Source organism: Lutjanus erythropterus, chromosome 10, assembly GCF_056507025.1.
Source record: "Lutjanus erythropterus isolate fLutEry1 chromosome 10, fLutEry1.hap2, whole genome shotgun sequence".
NCBI lineage: Eukaryota > Metazoa > Chordata > Actinopteri > Lutjaniformes > Lutjanidae > Lutjanus > Lutjanus erythropterus.
The window spans coordinates 13597753-13619921 of record NC_139326.1 but is presented as its reverse complement, the minus strand read 5'-3'; the positions used below and the strand labels follow the sequence as shown (position 1 = coordinate 13619921).

At 37.1% G+C, this 22169-nt stretch overlaps 1 protein-coding gene across 1 annotated transcript in view; it reads left to right on the top strand.

Moving 5' to 3' along the window:
• The first annotated feature begins 17619 nt into the window (after positions 1–17619).
• Positions 17620–22169, top strand: part of smarca2 (SWI/SNF related BAF chromatin remodeling complex subunit ATPase 2) — a 52343-nt gene continuing 47793 nt past the window's right edge. The window contains exons 1-4 of the mRNA XM_084728257.1: positions 17620–17745; positions 19892–20155; positions 20981–21110; positions 21598–21993. Coding sequence (XP_084584383.1) covers positions 19922–20155; positions 20981–21110; positions 21598–21993 — 760 coding nt within the window. The 5' untranslated portion in view covers positions 17620–17745; positions 19892–19921. The remainder of the gene's footprint in view (positions 17746–19891; positions 20156–20980; positions 21111–21597; positions 21994–22169) is intronic.

Genomic DNA, 22169 nt, shown 5'->3' with positions numbered 1-22169 from the left:
TGTGTGATGGGCTCTCTGCTGCTGCTGCTGCTCACCGAGTTACATTTATTGCTGCATTAGAGCTCCGTTATCACAGCTCGGACACACTCAGCGGTGCATCGAAGATAATATGATAAAGAAAGGGAGAGAATAGGGATGTTAATGAGTAATCTGTTGAAAAATTAACTGATTAAAATCATGTTTTGGTTTGGTCTGCCTTGGTCTGCCTGACTGTAAATGTCAGTAACCGCACTCTGTTTGGCAGTGTTTTGATTGGTGGAGATATTTGCCAATTTTTGATTCAAGAGCAGTCATGAGAGCCTTATTGTGTTATTATTATGTTTGTTTAAATTCTTTGTGTTCCATGAATCAATGTTTCACATAACTAATGTGTCACTAGAACGTTCAAATAAAACTTAAAATGAGGAAAAGATGTGCTTTTTGTACCTCATTAATTATGAGTGATTAATCGTTTATTGGTTATCAACATGTTCAACTACTGGTTAAAGAAATGCACAAAATTTGCAAACCTAATAGTAAAAGAACTTACATTTCTTATGTTTCTTTAGACTAATGTTTACAAAACATCCCCAGGAATACACCATTCTCAGTACAAAGAGAAATTTTATATGGACAACATTAAATATGAATAAGAAAGCTTTTTTTGTCTGTAACAGACACAAATTATCCTTTGACAAGGCTCAGCAACAACAAATGCACATTTACAATGCAATGTAAAAGATTTACTTCAGTGATTTGTCTCAAGTAAACAGCCTGCATTTAAAATGTAGCAGTGATGTACCCAATCATCAAAAGTATAAGTGCATTGATCAGTTGAAAGATTATATCCTCTTTCAGAGGTCGAGTAAATTCTCTAAAATAATTTAGATAATGAATAAAAGTCGCTGCACGTAAACAAGGCTTTTAAGAAACTACAGAAATTGCTCTGATGTTGAATGAGTCCTCTTACTAGCTTTTTCCAGGCCTTTCAACTGCGTCTAACGTATCAGCAGCTGATGAAGCCAGTATCTCAGGCTTTGAGATGTGATTGGGGAAAAAAAGTACATTACTGTATTCATATTGTGTGAACATCAGAATAATCTGAACAGAAACTAATAACCATCAGATAAATGTAGTGGAATAAAAAAGGAAAATAATTTCTTTTATAAAACAGAGAAACTCAAGTAAAGTTCCACTCATTCAAAATTGTAATGTGGTGCTTGAGACAATGTACTATTGTCACACATACTACTGCATATGTTTCTTATTAACACTATTAAAATGCAAAAGTGCTATGCACAGATGTGAAACATGACGAATTAAGCCCGAGATTTATTTGCATTCAACACTGATTTTTGTTCTTACTTTATATTTTGCTTCTGTGGTTCAATGAAATCAATAAATTCTCATCTTATCTAAAACCTGAAGGTATTTAATGACATTTGAACAAACTTGACTCTAAAGATTTTGTTATGACATTGCAACTATCCATGTTTTTCACTCCACAGGTGCACCCATGCAAATATTGACTTTGGTCCCTTCAAAGTAAAAGTGTATTATTTTCCACGAGTGTGGAAAGTCTGAAACATTTGAGAGGTTGATTTATCAAGCGGTCTATGTTAATTCAAAAGCATAATATCTGTCACTGTCAAATAAAAGCATTTCACGTATCCATGACATTGTTGATCCACATTCAGAGTCTGATTGATACCTTGTTTGTGCAAAGCTAAGCCTCGTTCTTGTGGCTTTGTGCTCAATCCCCCCTGTAGCAAAATGTCAGAACAGGCTGGCACACGCTCAAAAATAAGATACAATATTGCAGTTTATTAAAGACAGACATAAAAACTTCTCGGAGGCACCTCGCCCTATAAAACAACAAGAAATAAAACAGCTCAAGTGTACTCATTCAACACCGTTGTTGACGTGACAGCTTATTCTTTTGGCAAGCGAGTGAAAAGGGCCTGTTACATGCTTCTCTGACACTTTTCATTATCACCTGCACAAAAGCAACAGTGAAAGACGAGGAGGAGGAGTAGGAGGAGGAGGAGGAGGGTTGAACCTGACAGTATCCCCACGCTCATTCATCATAGCCGAAGGTATCTGCATCATGCATTAGAGTCAATAAAGCCTGGTGAAACTGGAGCTGATTTCTTGCTAAATTCCGCCATTAGTCACAGGCCCATATTTCAGGATTAGCCAATCCTAAAAGGGGTAATTGTTGCACGGGGGGGGACTCAGGACTCTTAAGGCTGTCTGAAGCCGAATGCACTCAACTTTTTAAGAGTGTTTGTTTAGGTATGATTTCTTAAAAAAAAAAAAAAAAGGTGGTGTCATTCTTTAGGATTGGCCGGCTGATAAATTCCTGAGTTTGTGGCCCTTTGAGGTTTTTCGCTGCAGAGCACAAAAGAAGGATATCAGAGAGGCTCCGTGTGGAAAGGTTACTGTGTGTTTTAAAAAGTCTAATGGTTACCTCCTAAAAGTATTGTTGCATTTATGCATGTGCTTTTTTTTTTTTTCTCTCCCAGTAGCGCTTAGCATGGCGCGATCACATTTCTTCACAGAGGTGAGGTGTACGGAAGACAATATGACGCCGCAGAGCCACTTAAGATCCCCGCTGATATTCGATAGAAGCCTTAATCGTTATTTTGGGGCAAAGCGGGACAACGGCGCCTGCAGGAGCACCGTCAGATTGAGTTCCTTTTTTTTTTTTCCAGTTAAAACTCAAATATGTGTCATGCGTGTTAAATCGTTCGTAATCGAGGGACATTTTCAGCACTGAGCCATTATTGGCAACTCAATCCTGTTTGATTTCTCTCTGCTAGTGAAAGGAAATCGTTCTGTGAAACAAGTAAACCATAACATTTGGTCAGTCTCTCTCGTGTGGTTTCAGGGGAAACCAAAATATCCCGTTTGGAACAGGCTTCCACAGGCTCGGGGTGCACACTGAACTCCTGCTGAACTGGTTGTTAATGATTATAACCCTGATATATGCGGGTATATATGGTAAATGAGGGCACACTTAGGAAACCACAGGGGCCTTGTTATGCTTTTGCCATTTTCTTACAGCTTAAGGAGGTCCACCTGTTCCCTGTTAAGCCACACCATGTTACTGTTAACTCAGAATATTTTAAAAGAAACATGAAGAAATGCAAAATCTGTGCTGTCAGCAGGTCTGTTCCAATCGAATTTGGTCAAAGGTTTCATTAAAAAGAGTTGAAAGCATTATCTCCCCATTAACGCATTATAAATGTTTTTTAAAAGCTCACCAATAACAGAATTGGCATGTTATGTAACAAATTTCAACACTTTTGAAGCTTTTTGATTCATGCATGTGAAAATCTGATGATGAAAGACAACATCTCCATAGAAAGTCAGTGAAGAGGTTGAATGTGAAAACACTGGCAGTGCTTTGACTGCTTTTCTGAAACGGGTATTCAGTGCATGTTATGTTGTTTCAGTAAGTGAAAACCTTTCAATGCAGCTGAAAGGAGAAAATATGAAAACTAAAAACATCGTTTTCACGCTCACTTAGAGCTGTATTGAGCATCTGGTGAGCACTTCCCTGTGTAAGCTTGTTTGTCCTTTGACATACAGAAAAGCATCTTTGAGCTACAATCAAATTCTTGTTTTTAATTCTTAAATAAAACCCACCTAAAAAATGTGTCTGTCGTCTTCCAAAAATATCTAATAACCAACAGGAACCATCTGACACTCAGGTGTTTCTTTCTTTTTTCTACCTGAACACTGGAGATGGAACTCTATGGCAACAAGTTACTCTGTCATGCTTAGCTAAAGTTACAGAAAATGGATTCATATTTTGTTTGGAAATATTAAATTGACTTGAAGGTAATTTGCACTCATGACACCCCTCCAAAAGGAAAGAACAAATGTCTATTCAGCTGAAATATTTCAACATGACATCTGGACAGAGTGAGTGAATTATTGCTGTAGTTGATTAGTCTGGAGGATTTCCAAAATAATACTAACACTTCATAAAAAGGACTTTTTACTTTTATGTAAATCATGAAATGCTGCAAAGGTTTGTCACATTAGTTTGCACGTCACTTAGCATCCTTTTTCAGATCGGTTCGTATTAAAAAGGACATTTTGCATCAGAATCAAAAATACATATTTTTCTTCTGGCCTGTAATGTGATTTGTCAGTGTAGAATTTTTTGGTGTGAACTGCAGAGTTTTGGAAACATCAGCCATTGGGATGTCTGCCCTCTCTTGTTGTTGTTTGTGCCAAATCTGGCAACCATACAGTGATGCCAGATTTAGATTACACTAATAACCATTTTTGGCAACTGACAATTAGTGTCTTATTCACATCAAGTTAAATTTATTTTCATGAAAGTTAATAAATCCATTTGGCAGCACAATATATAAAAAGATGGGACAATCTATGAGAAAACGCTGTGCGTCATAATTTCACAAACTCTATTCAAACCTTATAATGTTTCACATCTTTTAATACAATTGTCAGTGTGGTTAATTCAACTTTTAAATCTCATTCATAAGAATGACACCCCTTACACTTTTTTCAACTCTTCCTATTCCTTGGACTGCATCTACACAATTATTAAAGCAAGTGATTCAGTTTGGCATCCACTTTTCAACAAACCTTAAAATATTCCGCATCTTTATCTATTATTCAACTTGACAAGCCAGCAAAGCAGTTTAGCATCAGCTTTTCAACAACCAAAATTCACACCAATTTCTTCAGAAATTGCCTTCTCTAGTGTCACAGTGTTGTTTCCCATCCTGTCTTCTTGTTATTTTTGGCTACCTGGTATCTACAGTATTATTTCAACATTTTTATTTAAAAAGTAAACTCAGAATTCAGCATGAAAGCTGCGATGAGAGTTCCTTGGAGGGTTGCTCATTTCTTCACTCTGAGTGTAAAAGACAAATGATACAAAAACAGAAAACTGTTGATATGTCACATTTGACATTAATGAATAAAACTCAGTTTCAGCTGTCTCTCTGCAGCGTTTAACTGCCAGAAGGCCACTGCGTTTTACTGACAGTGTTCACACATTTCACCTTCTTTCATCAACAGGTTTCTACTGGTCACACAATTATTCCCTCGTCACTGCTTTGACTGCAAAGTGAATTCCTCTTGATGACTGCAGTGGGCCTGCTATGCTCTGGCTCCGAGCCAGCCATGTCTACATTTCACTGATGGACTTGCACAGCAATTTGCCTGAACAAACTCATCCCAGCTGTACGGCTAAACTTCTGGAAAACGCATCACTGTGACAATTTCAGGCATGTTTGGCTTTTCAAATGGATTTTCAGAGATGTTCCTTCCTGTAAGTTGTGTTATTTGAGTCTGAATAAAAATAGAATCAAACTGACTTATGTCAGCACACCTCTCAAAGATGGCATTCAGCTCATGTGTGCGCCTTTTCTTTTCAGACAAGTAACACCGAGTTCAGCGGAAACCTGTCAGGAGATGAATAGCAGGGTAATACAGGCTGTGAATGTATTACAAATGACACCGTCATAAATAACTTTTCCATAAGACGGAACAGACGGTTCTGCTTTTTGAAGGTTTTCTGGGAGTTTGATGTTGTGGTTCTCTGGATTTATAGTTGCAAAAACATGTCCAATGTCTGATGGACTGTATTTAACACTGGCATTGTCAGATGCATAAAAACGATCTGGACAAATGAAGATCATGTCATGAAAACCACATTATTAGAATTTTATTTACTCTATACCTTTAAGAAATGAACCCTGTGTAGGAGCTGATGTAGGGCGCTAACTGCCGTGTGGAAAAATATTGTACACAAGGAACAGAAAGTAAGACGATTAGTGAACAGCAGCCAAGTCAAGACAGACTACATGAGTGGACATTGATCCCAGGATGTTTTTCATAGATGCTCAACTCTGTTCTGAACTGACTGAAAGCTGACTCTCTCTCTGTGACCCATATATGACTGTATGATAAAGCTCCATTAACAGCTGTGCATGGAAATGGAATATAATATTCATAAGTAAGTTTTTTTCGCCTGAAAATAAGAATTCTTGTCTTTTCATTACCTCAGAATGATCCGTTTCAGTCTGTCTACAGAGGGTGCACAGGTCCTTTTCCACAGCGATCACCATGTTGCACCAACATGTTTCTACAGTAGCCCAGAAGAGACAAATCAAACACTAGCTCTGCATATACAGCCTTTCATGGTTTTCACAGCCACTGTTGGTTGTTCTGCACCAGGGGTTGCCAAACATATAACTCAAAGGTTCGCATCTCATCGCTTGTCAAAGTTTGGGAAATGCAGTAATCCACAGTAAAATCACATTCTTGAGGACGGGACTGATCTCCAAATTTAAGCTGCTGTGAGAATAAACATTTTAGGGCTATGAACACATTTTTTAACTACCAGATCTACTGTATTTTAATTTTCCAGTAAATAATAGAAAATGAGTCTTCTTTTCACTTTGTTTTCTTCATATTTGTATTTGTTATTATCGACTCCTGTCTTTAATCCAAATTGCCCCTGGGAAACATTAAATATTTACTCTTTTCTACTCTCGTTTATAGAAAATCTCTTCACTTTAAATGGTCAACTCATTTCTCTCATATCAGACAAAAACATGACATTTGCTTTCATACAAATAGTTTCCTGTCAGATTCTGCTGCCAAAGTTGAAAAAGGAGGCAGGATGTGTACTTAGCAGACTGAAAGGCACAACTCACAAAAGACTTGTCCAATCCTACTAGAAACCATCACTAGACAACAAACTGCAAAAAGCTTTAATGATGGTGTGGTAATAAAGTTAGTTATATTATGTTTTTGTTCCAGTGTCCCGTGCTGAAATTTAAACAGATGGATGCTGGGTGCAGCAATATGCTACAGAAGGTCTGCACCACCTCATGCTTTACCTCATCGGCCAAACCAAGGCTCTCTGCATGCACACTACAACTGTACATGCATTCAGACCTCCTGAGGACAGGAGGTAAAAAAAGTGTTGCCTGAATGATCTCTCCAGCAACAAGTTCCTCAATTTTTTGTCATCTATGAAGAAAGGTAAAAAAAAACAAACATGTGATTGGGGAAAAACAGTATAAGAATAACTGTGTTCTCATTAGAATGAACCATTATCTATCCTCTATCCTCTTCAACTGAATCTTCCATGTTACACCGCCATTTTTCTACAGTAGCCCAGAACGGACAAACTGGCTCTAAATATGGCCCTTCACATTTTGCGAGTTTTGCAGTCACTGTTTGTAATCTACAAGCTCACCACTAGATGCCACTAAATCCTACACACTGACCCTTTAATTGAGAAAAAGTATGCAAGTGTTATCAGAAATAATTTTACTCTTTAATAAATTTAATTAAAAGCATTATACAGCTGAGATTCTGTATTTTATTTCTTATGAAGGTATCATATTGTAGAATTTGTAAAATCTTAATGGCCCTGCACAACTTAATTAGCATCATTGGTAACACCTGTGTTTACGTACTATTTCATTTTATTGTTTATTCCCAGTATGTCTGCATCCAACTTATACCTTACAAGAGGTTTAATCAGCTAATGAGGGTAATTAAAAACACCTATGTGGGTGTGCAGAACCTTTAATATGCAAAGTAAAATCATCAAATAAATGTTGTGGAGTGAAAAGTATTTCACTCTGAGATGTTACTGAGGAGGTGAAAAGTCGACAATAACACAGATACTAATACAGACAGCATCTTTTCACAGATGACAATCAACACTAAATGTATCAGCCCACACTTGGATCAGTTACAGAGAAAAAGAAGTTTGGATATGAACTCCAGTGAATGTTCTCTCTACTTAATGCCATAACAAAACCTGAGTCTGACAAATATGACAGGCCTTTCTGTTTGTGAATGACAACAAGTCATCACAAGATTCCTGTCCAGGGTGAAAAAGTTACATACACATCTGCTCTGCTCCGACAGAGAGAGGAGGGAAAATGCCTTTTGAAAGCGCAGCGGAGGCCTTTAACTGCAGCCTGGAGAATGGCGGAGGGATTTGTATTGTGAAAGGCCAGAGAGGAGAGAGGTGGGGCACTTTGACAAGCTCTTTGTGAGAGGAGGAATCACATATTAATTGCTGCCATCGCTTGTCAATGGGCTTTCGTCTGCAGTTCCAGGTGAAATACCACAGGCTTGAATTCAACAACTAAATACTTATCTCTCGCATTGTTCTCTTAAAGTGAGCGCTGAGTCTCGAGTGAAAAGATGAAGGCTGATGTATCTGAAGGCAGCACCTGATCCCGTTTGTCAAAAACACGTCTGTCGTTACCTTGGTAATGGGTTAAGCCTCGAAACCTGTCAAATAGCACAGGGTTGACAAAACATACATCATCTGCTCACACACTGTTAACTCCGATAAGAATAGTGTGCATTACAGCAAGTGATGACCTGTATAAATACCTAAAACTAATACACATTATAATGTAAGTGTGTATGTTTAAGATTCACCAAAGTGTCACTTTTTGGTTCTTTTTGGTTAACTTATAATCTACATGGGAAATTCAGCTTGTAGCAATGTACAATAAAAACAAACACATACAAATAAAATTAAAAACTGATAAAATCAGAAAGAAAAGTATAATGACTACCACCTGACAACATAAAATACATTTATTTATGCTGGATTTGCATAAACTAATAATTTTAACATGTTTAAAATACATCAGAATTGGAGGCTATAAATTAGGGAATGAAAAATGAGGAAGAAGAAGAAAAAGAAAGATTATAAAAACAGCAAGCAGAGACAAACAAACCTAAAGACAGACAGACAACAGAAACTTGACAGGCTGTTCAACACACAGACAGACAAAGGGAGCAGAGTTTACATAGAGGTCAAAATCCACGTGAAAGTATACAACATAATACAACTATATATCATCTCCGTCAAGATGGTCAAACAGAGCAGGCCAGATCTTTTTTGAAATTTCCAGTTACTCTGTCTGTAATAAAGAGAGGTCCGACATCATTTACCTGGCTTACCCTGATTTCCGTACCCTACCCAGTCTCACTATTCATGCCTGAATCGACCCAAATGACCTGAACCAACGAGGGTGATCAGAGTGGGGCAGATTCTGCCTTCGCTCTCCTTGCCTACAGGAAACAAGAATCTGATGATAAACAAAGATGCTAGATCTTTCTGCAGTACTTTATAACAAATTCCCTCAAAATAATCAGTTTAAATAGCATGAAGTTTTGAGGGCTCATCACACAGTGTATACAGGCTGCAGTCTTTATGTACATAACAGGCTATGGAGAAAATCAACAGCATGCAGACTAGTTGGAGAGATTTTATGTAAGAAAAAGTCCAAAGATGTCTTGGAAAGTGTTCCTGACAGAGCCGGGCTACTACAGATTCACTAGACATGTTGATCTTTGACTTTTGACACCTCACTTCCAAACCACTGCAGGTCAAAGACCAGAAAAAAATATTCAGTGCTCATTTTTACAGAAGCAGCTGCCTATTTGAATTGTAAAAGTATCCATTTGAACACGATGACATTTTTATAATGAATTCCTTCACTAAAGGTATTTTGGATGATTTAGTGATAGAAAGTTATTATTGCACAGACTAAAACTGTTCATTGCTAAACTGTTAAATGGTAAACTTGGACAATTAGTCTCAGCATGCCACACATACCATAATATATCACCCCTCTTGTGTCTTCTTTCTGCACCAATTCAGAGGAACTAGACAAAACACATTTTCTCCCTCAATGCCGGATATACACCAACAGACACATTCCTTTACAATTACAAATAGACATATTGTACGCTTCTTTACATCTTAACACCACTAACCCCACTCCTGTGGATGTGGTTAAGATGAAGTGGTCTTAACAGCTCACAGATGCTCACCATGCGCTGATGGTGGGCAGGTATTCAGGGTTGACTTCATCCCCCCTGAGCAGCGGCGATTCACTGTGACAAGTTCAAAACACATGCTGGCGTTGCACTTTGAGCCAAGCCTCTGCTACAAGTTGAAAGGGCTGGAAACACATTTGGGTAAAAAGAGCCAAACTAACCATTCTGCCCTGTTTCATCTGTTTCATCCAATTCCAGCCCACGGTGAAAGAAGAGGACACAACTCAATTACAGATGCCATTAATAGACAGAAGTCTATTAATTAAAGTCTTTTTTTTTGCTTTTTTTGTTTGTCTACACTGCACTGGTCAGTCACACAGTTTGGGCTGGGCTGCAATGTCCTTTGCCTGGTTGGTGAAGTCTGAGGGTCTGTGCTGACCATTTACATGATGGGCTCTTATCTTTAAGGGAGGCCTCAAAAAAACCAAGCAGCAATAAGGAAACCCCCCTCACAACATTGAAACAAGGAAGAAGGTTGGGGTGTTGGAAGAACAGTCAAGTCAAATATAACAATTCCACAGTGTCTAAATACTCAATTAAAGGTAAGAGTCATGTATTCAAAATTCTACTTAAATAAAAGTGTAAAAGTATTAGCACCAAAATATACTTAAATTACCAAAAGTAAAATAACTTATTCTGCACAATGATCCATGTAAGGGATCACGTACAGTGAGCAGGCCATTGAGTAATGATGAATGGCTTTGCAATAATGATGCTGTCAATATATTATCCTGCTTGTTTACACAGTTACTTACTAAAAAAACATCATTCAGAATAAGTGTTCTATTTTATCATACAGTTTGTTAAATTCTAACTGCTCAATCACAATATTCTAAGGCCAGCTGTTTCTGAACAGCAGACATTTGCTATAAATAACAGGCTGTGTCAGATTAGTGATTCTTTTAAGTAGGCATGTAATAAGTGGGATATACAGTGAGGAAATTATTTCACAGTAACCTGTTCACATTATCCTTTAGATAATTATTGGTGTCGTGTGTACGTCCCTTCAGTGTTGCAGCTGGTAAGGGTAAAGCTAATTTGAATTACAGTATATAACGCTGAGGAACTTTTGAATTCATCCTCCTGGATCATCAAAGTTTCATTCTGGTTTTATTTAAATTTCATTTTTTTTGTAATAAGGGTTGTATGCGCAGAATGCTTACACATCATCTGCTGATAATCAACATCTGTGCTTATGGGTAATCTGTCAGCAGATATTATCAAACTGGGAAGGGTCATCCCTGATCATCACGCTGCCGCTTTGGTCCGGCCGGGGCCACCAGATGTCAGGCAGGTTGTAATATTAAACAGTGTGCTTTAACAATGAATGGCAGAACACCTGCAACAAAAGCAACTACAAAGAGGCTTCCTCTGACAGCATTTCCTCTCTTCTCAGCCTTCTACATGACCCCGGCACCATCTTGGAAAAAGATCTCAGCGCTGTTGCTCTGGACCAGACGCCAGTCCCCTGGGAGAGCTCAAAAGCAGCTCTCGCAAATTGAGCACCGGCAGGCAGAAATTGAGGGTGGAGTGATGGAGGAGGGCACGGTGCACCTGCCCGTAAATCTTGACAAAGTTTTCCTTTCAGGAGAAGCACTTGAAGAGAGAAATAACAAACACTGGTCAGAGGGCCAGGGGATAAAGCCGAGAGAGGGAGGGAGCAGCCAGTTGGCCAAGAAAGATGTTTAGGAAATCCTTTACTGAGATGAGACAACAGCCGGGGCCAAACTGGACACCTCTGAAATCCAAAAGTCAACCATGCAGACCGCCAAACGCCTGTTTGTTCCAACACTGTCTGGATGTGGATTGCTCTTGTAATGTTATACCTCATATGTTTTAAGGATGACTAACAGATTCGCTTAAAACATCAATGACTTGAGAATGTCAGAAAACTATACTATTAATACATAAAGTACAGATGTTATCACTATTCCTATGCATAATGATGAAGCAGCAATACTGTCATTTTTATGACTAATAATAATGAGAATAATTGAGAGGTAAAAGGATAAAAAAGCTGAAAAGGAGGAACAATATTTTTTCTTGACTTTTTTACAGAAGACATTTTAATGCTTTTCCTACGGTGCAAAATCAAAATGTCTACTGTGGAAAAAAAACAAGCCAAATTTACAGTTCTGTTCTTTGAAGACACAGAGGGCTTGGGAATCCAAAAAAATCTGTTTTGCACCGTCAATTTTTATTTAATCTCCTCTGTTGGAGTATAATCTGCTCCACAAAAGAGGAATGGTTTGCAGACAGTTATGAGACAAGAGCCTAGAGGTACAAATATACGTTTTAAATAAAAAGTGTGAGCTTGTTGTCTCATATGTGATGGAGCTAACTAAAATGCTAACTACCAGTTAGCAATGGACTGTTGCTGCTACCGTATGCTACTGGCAGTTACAGCAAGTTTTTTTCCCCATTCTTCAATGTACATCCTCAAAATGAATTTTTGCATCTTTCATCAGATTATTTGATGTCTTAATTTATTCTTCATGAAAAATACTTTTATTTTTATGATTCATTATTTAAGTAAATTTACCTTGTAAAAAAATAAAAATAGACTACATACAAAAAACCCTAAAACAATGCACAGTTAAAAATAGTTGTCAAACAGCTTGTTCAAACTAAGGTACCGCCTCTCCCTGGGCAGATAACCAATCATACTTGAGGAAAATGGGGTGGCACATGCGTTGGTCAATAAGATTTCAGAGGTGGCTAGTGCCCCTCAGCACCCCCCTCTCGAAACGCCCCTGGCATAGAGAGGTATTGTGAATGGCTGACTGTGGTGTTTGCAGGCTGCCAACCCCAGAACAAGAAGCTGCAAGAACAGCTAGCAGAAAAAAACAAAGTAAGAAGAAGTGGAAAGTGGCTGGGGGGTATACCACAAAATTTGGTTTCGATCTGATACAAAGAGATGCCAGAGCTGGGATTACCAACATAAATACCAACTACAACAAAGAACTTTAATATTGTATTAACTTTTTAGGCCCCTGTGAACAAAAGCAGTAGTGTTTACAACAAAATAACCACAAAATATAACATCAAAAATAAAATTATCTAAAAACAAAATCTCCTGCTTCTTTCTAACTGCCATACGTCTCACTGTAACTGTGCCTAGGAATATGTTAACACAGGCTTGTTTCATCTGATTTCAAGGAAAACACAATCTGGTGCTGGTCACTGATAATAACTGTACAGAAATTGTCATGTATGGTCTCATTAACTTACGTACGTCATATATAGGCATCAGTATTACAGTAAATTGAGACTGTTTCATAAACAGTTGAAAGCTCCTTATTATAGTGTTAAACACAAGACAGTTTTGATGGTAAATAAAGAAATGATCACTGCATGCATAAATATTACAGCACTAAGGTGAGTGTTCATGTGCCAATAATGTCAACATGTGATGGATCCATCTTTTGTGGTATTGATCCTACTGACACAAGTATTAATACCAAAATCAATAATTTTATCAGTAACATTGATACTTTGGGTCCAAGAACACAAAGATGACGGAAGATGGGGAAGAAAATATAAGGAAAGAAAAAGCAGAAAAGGGGGACAAGAAAAAGGACACAAGAAGAAGAATATCAATCATAGTTTGTATGAAGTGTTTACTGTAATAAAAAACTATGTGGAATTATGACCAAGGCAAAATATAAATCCTACACAAGTAGCAAGAAGTCAAATGTAAACTGTAACATACCACACAAGCATATTTGCTTGTGTCTACCCCATGCCTCTTTATTATTTCGATGCCAGCTGTCTTATCTGTTTAAACAACCACTCCATCATCAGGCTCAGATATAAAATAAGTACACCACAAAGTAAGCATTGGTTATTCAAATTGGACTCTCAGATAACGCAGAGTAAAAACAAACAGCTCGCTGCCAAATGTGGCTCATGTAAAACTAATTATAACACACCCTTTGTTTGCACACACCTGTGGATAACAACACAGTGCATGTGCACAAGTGTGTGTGTGTGTGTGTGTGTGTGTGTGTGTGTGTGTGTGTGTGTGTGTGTGTGTGTGTGTCAGCCTGTCTATAAGTGTGTGTCTGATGCGTGACAGTAAAACTAAATCTAAAAAACAGACAAAATCTTTTCTTCTTTTGTAAAAGCTCCAAAATATCATTCAGTACAAATATCATAATACAAGAAGATTAATGATTCAGTTTTGTTCTGTTATACCTTGTTGGCAAACTCTTGCAAATAAAGATAGTACATCATCACTGTTAAATAAATTTTGCCAAAAACCCTGTGCCAGAAATGTCTATATTTTAGAGACATAATAAATTTTCCCTTATTATTTCAAGATACAGCAATCTCTCACTGAAATCTTTTTGGGTGTCATTTCAGGGTATTTCCAAAGCATTTTTGTGTTTCAGAGTAAGTGGTGGTTTATTTACAATAAATCCAGTAATGTGTATGTTTATTATGTTGTGTAAATGGATTTTAACAATTAGCCAGGGACAAAACTAACATACTAACTCTTGTTCATGTTTTACTGTTTTTTTCTGTCAGCACAGTCCCTTTCAAATAAACAGTCTGTAAATAAACTGATTAGCAACTGATTAATTCAGTCTGTAAAGTATCACAAAGAATGAGAATTGCCCACCAAAAGCTGCACAAAGTGTTCACACAAACACCCCCAGCATTTTATAATGACATAAAATGTATGAAAACAATTTAATCTTGCCAACAGTGATGCTGTAACCAGCAAATAATCAAAATGATTTCTCTATAAAAGGACAAAATTACTTACACATCACTGTCTAAATTCTAGTATACTGGTTATTAAATCAGTTAGACTGTAAAAGATCATTCAGGAATTTAGTGGAATGAACTAATCTTTTCTCATAACTTCATATAAATATACAAGTTTTATTTATTCAAGTTAATTAAACTAAAAATTCTAATAATTATTTTCAGAACACTTCAGAACTTTAAAACATGAGTTCTTCAAACTCTTTTGACTTGAAATGAGGAGTTAAATGAATGTACTCTACAGAGTTCACACTCAACTCATTAAATTACATTTATAAAGAAACATGATCAGCATATTAGCAGACTTCCCAGCATGCATTGTTTGAGAATGAAAAATCCTGTGAGCAATTTAAAGTCTAAGAAGAATCAGAATCTCTAACTTAAGTTTCAGTTGCAGGTCATTCCAGGAATATCATAATGGAAAACAGTCTTTTTCTGTTTAAAGTAAAATTTAAAGCTAAATTACTTTCTATTGCTCAATTGCTCAAGTTCAGGTATTGGTATTAAAATAGTAAAAACAACACAATACATAGAAAAAGACCCATGAGAAGGATGGGAAGATTAATTTTTGGTACAAAGTTTTATAACATTTTGAGTGCATCTTAATTCAGGTGAAATTTATTTCATTATTGCATGTCTTAGGGGAACTGAAGCATAAGGGAATTTATCAAAGAGCAGGGAAGACGGATGAATTAAAAGCACCTTGTTTGCATCTGTAAATGTGTGTTCCATTGTCCAGCCCATCCATTTAAAAACCTGTAGACTTTGAATAAAATGTCACGCCAGTGATTCACCGGAGCCTTTTACGGAGGGTTTCAAGGTGAATGGAAGCCACAACCACTAGTCCTTTCACTGCCAAATGACTGTGGCCGAGCCCTTTCCTGGCTCGGTGAATTTGAAGGGGGCGGCGGCTTTAACCACAAAGTTAATTAGGTTTGTTTATTTGGGTAAAATTTACATTCAGGAACCCTGTGCACATCCTTTATGCAGACATGTAAGAAAGGGCAGAATTGTTGAGGAGGGGAAGTTAAGATCAAAGTTTAAATGTGCGGCTTTGTTTGTTGACCTGTGAGGTATTCAAATGATGGGCTGTCAGGCTGGAGTGCTTTGAATGTCTTACAAGGTCATCCAAGTGTCATCACTGATAGATAGATAGATAGATAGATAGATAGATAGATAGATAGATAGATAGATAGATAGATAGATAGATAGATAGATAGATAGATAGATAGATAGATGAAGAATGATGGTATAAACTAAATTAATTTCTTTTACTTTATGCGTCCTGGCTGCCTTAATATTTTAAGTTCACTGAATTTGAATGGACAAGTTGAGATAAGTTAATAATAGTTCAAAACAAATAATCTTTTCTAGTCAAATAAACTTGATATTACTTGTACCTGAGAAAATCTGTTCAATAAGCTTAAGATATGAACTGTTCGGTCACATTGATAAAACACTCCAAACAAATTTGATTTCCTTTTACATTTCCTCAGTTTGAGAAGTTAATTTTTTGTTTCACATAAAGACCTTATAGCTGCTCCTGGTGGAGCTGCTTTGTTCCAGCTTTGACACAAAGATAATATGTGAAACTGCTACCAGCAAATTTGTTTATTCATTAAAACAAACAACCACAACTTATTTTAAGTGTATTAAGTGTTTCCATTATATATTTTTTCTTTAAAATATAATTACAAAATATAAAATATAGAATATAAATATAATTTAAACTATATCCAGGAAAGATTGCAGAGAATTTTTTGAATATTTACACACTGAAGTCCTCAAATGGGTGCTAATTATAATATTTATTTTAATTTATTTGGATAACATACACTTGATGTAAATACAGACAAATTATGAACTGTATAATGTAGAAAAAACAGGAGAGAAAAACATTTCTCAGTGGAGTTTAAGCAAACACGCCACAGTACAAACAGCTTTCTCTTTTCATGATGGAAACAAAACCAAGTTTCTGATATCAGATGGATGCAAATGGAGCTTGACTAAACCTGTGCATTATTTGCATGGTTTGCCTTTGAAACTCCACGTTGCTATCATCAGACTTACTAAGTGAGTGCATGTAAATGAGAGCAAGCACTCAGTCACTATCGAATTGGCATGTTTGTTTAGAGCTCAGATCACTGTGGTCACTCATTACCTGCCAGGTGCCTCTTACAACACAGAGCTGCAGAGGACAGTTTATTGAGCCAACTGCTGGTCACTGCTGCCATCTTGTGTTCTTTTTAAGAAGAGCACATAGACCTTCTCCAACAGTTGAGCCTCTGTGTAGTTCATGTAGACTTAACAATAAAAAAAAAGCATAGATACCTGATACACTCTGCAGCAGTGTTATATTATTGGATGATTGTAGTGCTAGATTATACTGGCCACACCCTAAAAACTTAAACTATGATTTACTCAATTTTTGGTGAAAGATTTTACACTAATATGTTGAGTAATCAGTAGCTTAAGTGATATTTAGAAATTTTATTATGGTAGTTTAGCGTTATCATTGTGATAAATATGAAGTCACAAGTAGTTTAACCAGTTAAAATAGTAATGACAATAGAAATGGTCTGCAAAGTAACTGGCAACTACAGCTAGAAAATAACTAGTGGAGAAAAATAATGTAATAGAAATCCTCAAGTAAAGAACAAGTACATCAAAATAGTTATAAGTTTATTACACAGTGCTATATCCATATATGCATGTAAAGCTGCGTATCATAGAATTAAATGAGTCATGAAAATGTCTTAGTATAATTTCATCATGGCTGAAGCCCCAGTTAACGGCTCCATCAAGTTCACTGTGAACTCTAACATGAGTACCGTGCCGTTTCCAGTCATGGCCACTCAACCAGAAAGTTACAGCAATGGTTACAGGGTAGATACACGCCCAAGAAAAAACATAAGATGATTGACGTATGAGCAAGCCAATCACGGTAATGGTAGGCGGGACTTCCTGTGACAATGACAAATCAGTAATGGCAACACAAGAAAAAGTTTAATATGTCAGCAAAACAACATCGAGGGGGAGTGAACTTATGGACAGCAGTCATATTTTTGAAGAAACATAATATTTTCTCTTAAGTGTGTGCAGTAACAGTTCAGCCGAAAGGTAAATTCACTAACGGTGCTTCGTTTTTGATAAATATTAACACGTTACTCCTCAGCGTACTGCTAACTGTCCAAACTTTCTGACATGAACACAGTCCGCTAGCTGGATATAACCAGAGCCAGCGTCGCTAGCTAGCAAGCTAATCGCTAAGCTAGCTAACGTCAGCTAGGTGTTAGCTAAGTTCCGCAACGGTCGCGCGATACAGATAACCTTAAACGTCTTAAACGTTTGTTTTGTGAAACCGTGTGCTTCTAGATTTATTACTTAAGTTTATTTTACTCTTTGAAAATGTCGCCAAGGTCATGCCATGAGCTTGACTTTTAGCTAAACTTTGATTTTTGAGAGCACATCCGTGATGGCCACCAGTTTTTGGGAAGCCATGATCCAATCAGAGTTAGGTTAGTTCTCCGAAGTGATAGTTACCAAGCTAACGTTACTGTAAGGCTACATGAAGTGTCAGAAAACAACTAGCTACATAACGCGAACACTAGATCATTTATATAATCTTCATCATACTGTTTATTCTACATCGCGTTGATAATTGAATAATTTAGACCTATGCTTAAACACCGAAAATACGGCCTGTTTTTTCAGACGTTAAATTGATTGACAGCATTGTTCGAAGTTGTAATTGCGATTCTGACAGCATAACTATCTAGCTACACTTTCTGTGGAATATCAGAGATGATTCATTGTGTTATGCTTAAAATTTAGGTTAAGTTTTTAAACTGTGGGATCAGTTGCATCCGAGCATCAGTTCTGCTCTGAGGTCTGACAGCCGAAAGTCATAGCCATTTTATAATATGACAGTTAGACAGATGCTAAAGTGGATGTTAAGAAGTCCAGTGACGACACTGTATGGTCAGTCACTAATTATAACCTCAGATGACAGAAATTTATTTACATTTATGTCTGTTATGCATTTGTGTAAAAAGTATGTTGTGACTGATTTAATGTTCATGTTGAAGATGCACATTTTGATGATATGATATATATGATAAAACTTTATATTATTATTTCATTCTGTTGTATTTTATTACACATATGAGCTATAATAATATCGGGCAGATATTATTAAAGGTAATAATAATAATAATAATAATAATAATAATAATAATAGACAGAATATTTTAAAGCATATACTTTGAACTCTTAAGCAAAATGCTCTGTGAAAGCCAGTTGAGAAGTGAAGTGTTAAATGTATTTTACTAGAATAAATAAATGAACATTTGAAGAGTCAGAACTGTTCTTTGTTTTTGTTGTAAGAGTGATGCCCCTTGATTTAAGTCATCTTAAAGTGCTTGAATTTAAAAAAGCTTATGTTTTTTGTTTTTAAATATTTGTTAAAATACATTTTATATTATAGTGACTCTGTTAATAAGGTAGACAAACAAACAGTACATATTACAGAACATAATTTTTATAAGCTACCTCAGCTTTTACACAGAGGCTGCCCAAAGCAGATATTTAAAATGAAAATGTACACTGAAATCCAACAGAAATAGGAGCCAGTGAAACAGAAGTGTCATGAAGTGTGCCTTTTTTGGAGCTTATCTTAACAAGTTTTTATTGACACTGGCACAGAGGCATTAATTTAACCCAATGAGCAAATACGAGCCCTTTTAAAGGTCCAATGTGTAAGATTTACTGGGAATATTACAGACATGAAATATAATATTAGTAATTTTTTCATTGGTCTGAAATTACCTGGAAATAAGAATTGTGTTTTTGTTACCTTAGAATGAGCCATTTATATGTACAGAGGGCATGGGTCTTCTTCCACAGAGGCTGCCATGTTGCACTGCTGTGTTTCTATAATAGGCCACAACAGAAAAAACTCTGTTGCAGTTGCTCTAGATATGGCCTTTCATGTTCTGCATTTTGTGGCTACTTGAGGAAGGGGCGTGTGAGGTGAAGGTGTTGGCAATTTGCAAGCTCACCACCAAATGTCACAAAGTCCTTCACACTGTTCCTTTAAATAGTAATAAGTAATATTTTGCGTCTTTCATACAGGAAATGCAGCTCATAAAACAAAATGACAGGCAATTTAGAATATTAAATATTAAAATGTGTCACATTTTATAGTGATAATGAACTTGTATTGTTTGTATAGCGTTATAATCTTCTTTTTTTGTCCCCCCCGAAGCTGTCTGGTGTCCTCCCAGCAGTTCGGTAGATGTCCACCCCTTCAGACACATCAGGTGGTATGTCCCATCCTGGTCCTTCTCCGGGGGCAGGTCTGTCCCCAGGGCCCATCTTGGGCCCCAGCCCTGGACCAGACCCCTCACCGGGCTCTGTCCACAGTATGATGGGACCCAGTCCTGGACCTGGAACTCCCAATGCACCTCATGGCATGCAGGGACAGGGACAAAGTGATTACTCTCAGGACAGCATGTATCCTATGCACAAGGTAAAGTGTACCTACTGCTTTTAATGTCACTACTGTACAAAAACAGTGTTGTGGTAGTTATTTTATATCCCCTTGACTTCTCCAACTGCCTTGTTGTTACTGCTTAGTTTTAATCAAATACTTTTTACAACATCCTGGCCAATAAATCTTCCAGACTGATTTAATCGCCATATTGGCTTATTGCAGACGTATTGCATTGGTGACTCTTCAAATCATCATTTATTTTTTCTAATCAAGTGAATCAATAAACTTAACAAATATACTTTGGCTTGTATTGAGTATTTGCCTAAGAATTCAAATGAAATGGTTTGACATGCTGTCAAATCAGATATTAGTATAGTTATAGGCTGATGCAGATATAGCCCAGTTTATTGGAATTTATTGTGCATCCCTATTTAAAATTGACACTTGTTGCCTGTTGGCAGCACAAATGCCTGAATAAATGAAAGACAAAACTTTGTATTTTCATCCTCTCCAGAGATACTTACTTATGCATTTAGCTGGGGCATCTTGACAATTATGGCATGTAGCATCTAAGAAATATGGCCACACAGCTTGTTATTAATCTTACTCTAGCCCACTGATCACCTTGTTGACAGTGTTAAGACCTAAAATAAATAGAAAGAGAAATGTGCTTTTGCTCTTTTCAAGAGGTATGATGAGTCTTTTGCCTTGAATATCAACAGTATTGTCATTTAATGTTTGATTGATATATATTTGTTCATTCTCACAGTTTTAATTTTGTAGGTGTTTATTTCAGGATTGGATTAGAAATTACAGTTATAAATGCATAATTAATTTTGAATCTTTTTTTCCTTTTTTCAGACTATGGAAGGGATGAATGACAAGACAATGGCAGATGCGATGCACTTTGGTCATATGAAAGGTGTGGGGATGAGATCTCTGCATAGTGGTATGGGACCTCCACAGAGTCCTATGGATCAGCACAGTCAAGGTATCTTATAACTGTGTTTAAAATGAAGCAGGAAAATTAAATTTTGATTGTTTTATTAATCAAAGTTGCTAGTAAGACATTTTTGCTCAATAGCATAAAGAAATTCATTAGTACCTCTTGTGTCTTGGTCCGCTTAAAACTATCCCTCTTCACAGGGTGTGTACTGTACTGTCCACAGTTAACCAGACCAACCAAACAGTAACTTCTCCAACTGTGTTAATACTTTTTATGTTTAAAGAGGTTAAATATTAGAGTTGTTAACAAGAAAAAAGAAGAGTTTAGAGAACCATCAAATAACCACATTTTTTTTTGCCAAAAATATGTATTTTTTGCTTTTCTGTCATGCTAATAATCTTGTGACCTGTTAGATTTACTTTATGGTCTCTTATGCGGCCTCCAAGCCCCAGTTTGAGAACCACTGCTTTATGGGTTGTACTGTCAGTTTTGAGTTTGTGAAATCATTAAAGCTCATCTGTGTCTACTGTAGGATACATATCCCCGCATCCATCCCCCATGGGTGTCCACGAGCATGCTTCTAGTCCCATGTCAGGAGGTGGAGGTGGTGGGGGACCCACCCCACCCCACATGCCTGCCTCCCAGTCAGGCCCTATGATGCCCATGGATACCCAGGGAGCCATGCCCAACATGTCCAGCATGGGCCAGCAGGGGCGGGGACCTTCTGCTTTCAGCCCAGTCCAGCTGCAGCAGCTCAGAGCTCAGATCCTGGCCTACAAGATCCTGGGCCGTGGGCAGCCCCTGCCTGAAAACCTGCAACTGGCTGTTCAGGGCAAGAGGAGCCTACCCACAATGCAACAACAACAACAACCACAACAACAGCCACAGCAACAGGCACCGAGCGCTAGTCCTTACAACCGACCTGCAGGTAAGAAAATACAGTTGTAAAGTGATATAAACTGGTTAATTTGGTGCTCTGGGTTTCTTTATTATTACTGAGTGAACATGCATGATACAGAATTATCTTGTTACAGTTTAAAGATAAACCATAATTAGGATGACATTTTTGTGTAATAGAGCCGAACACACTTGATACTTTAATTT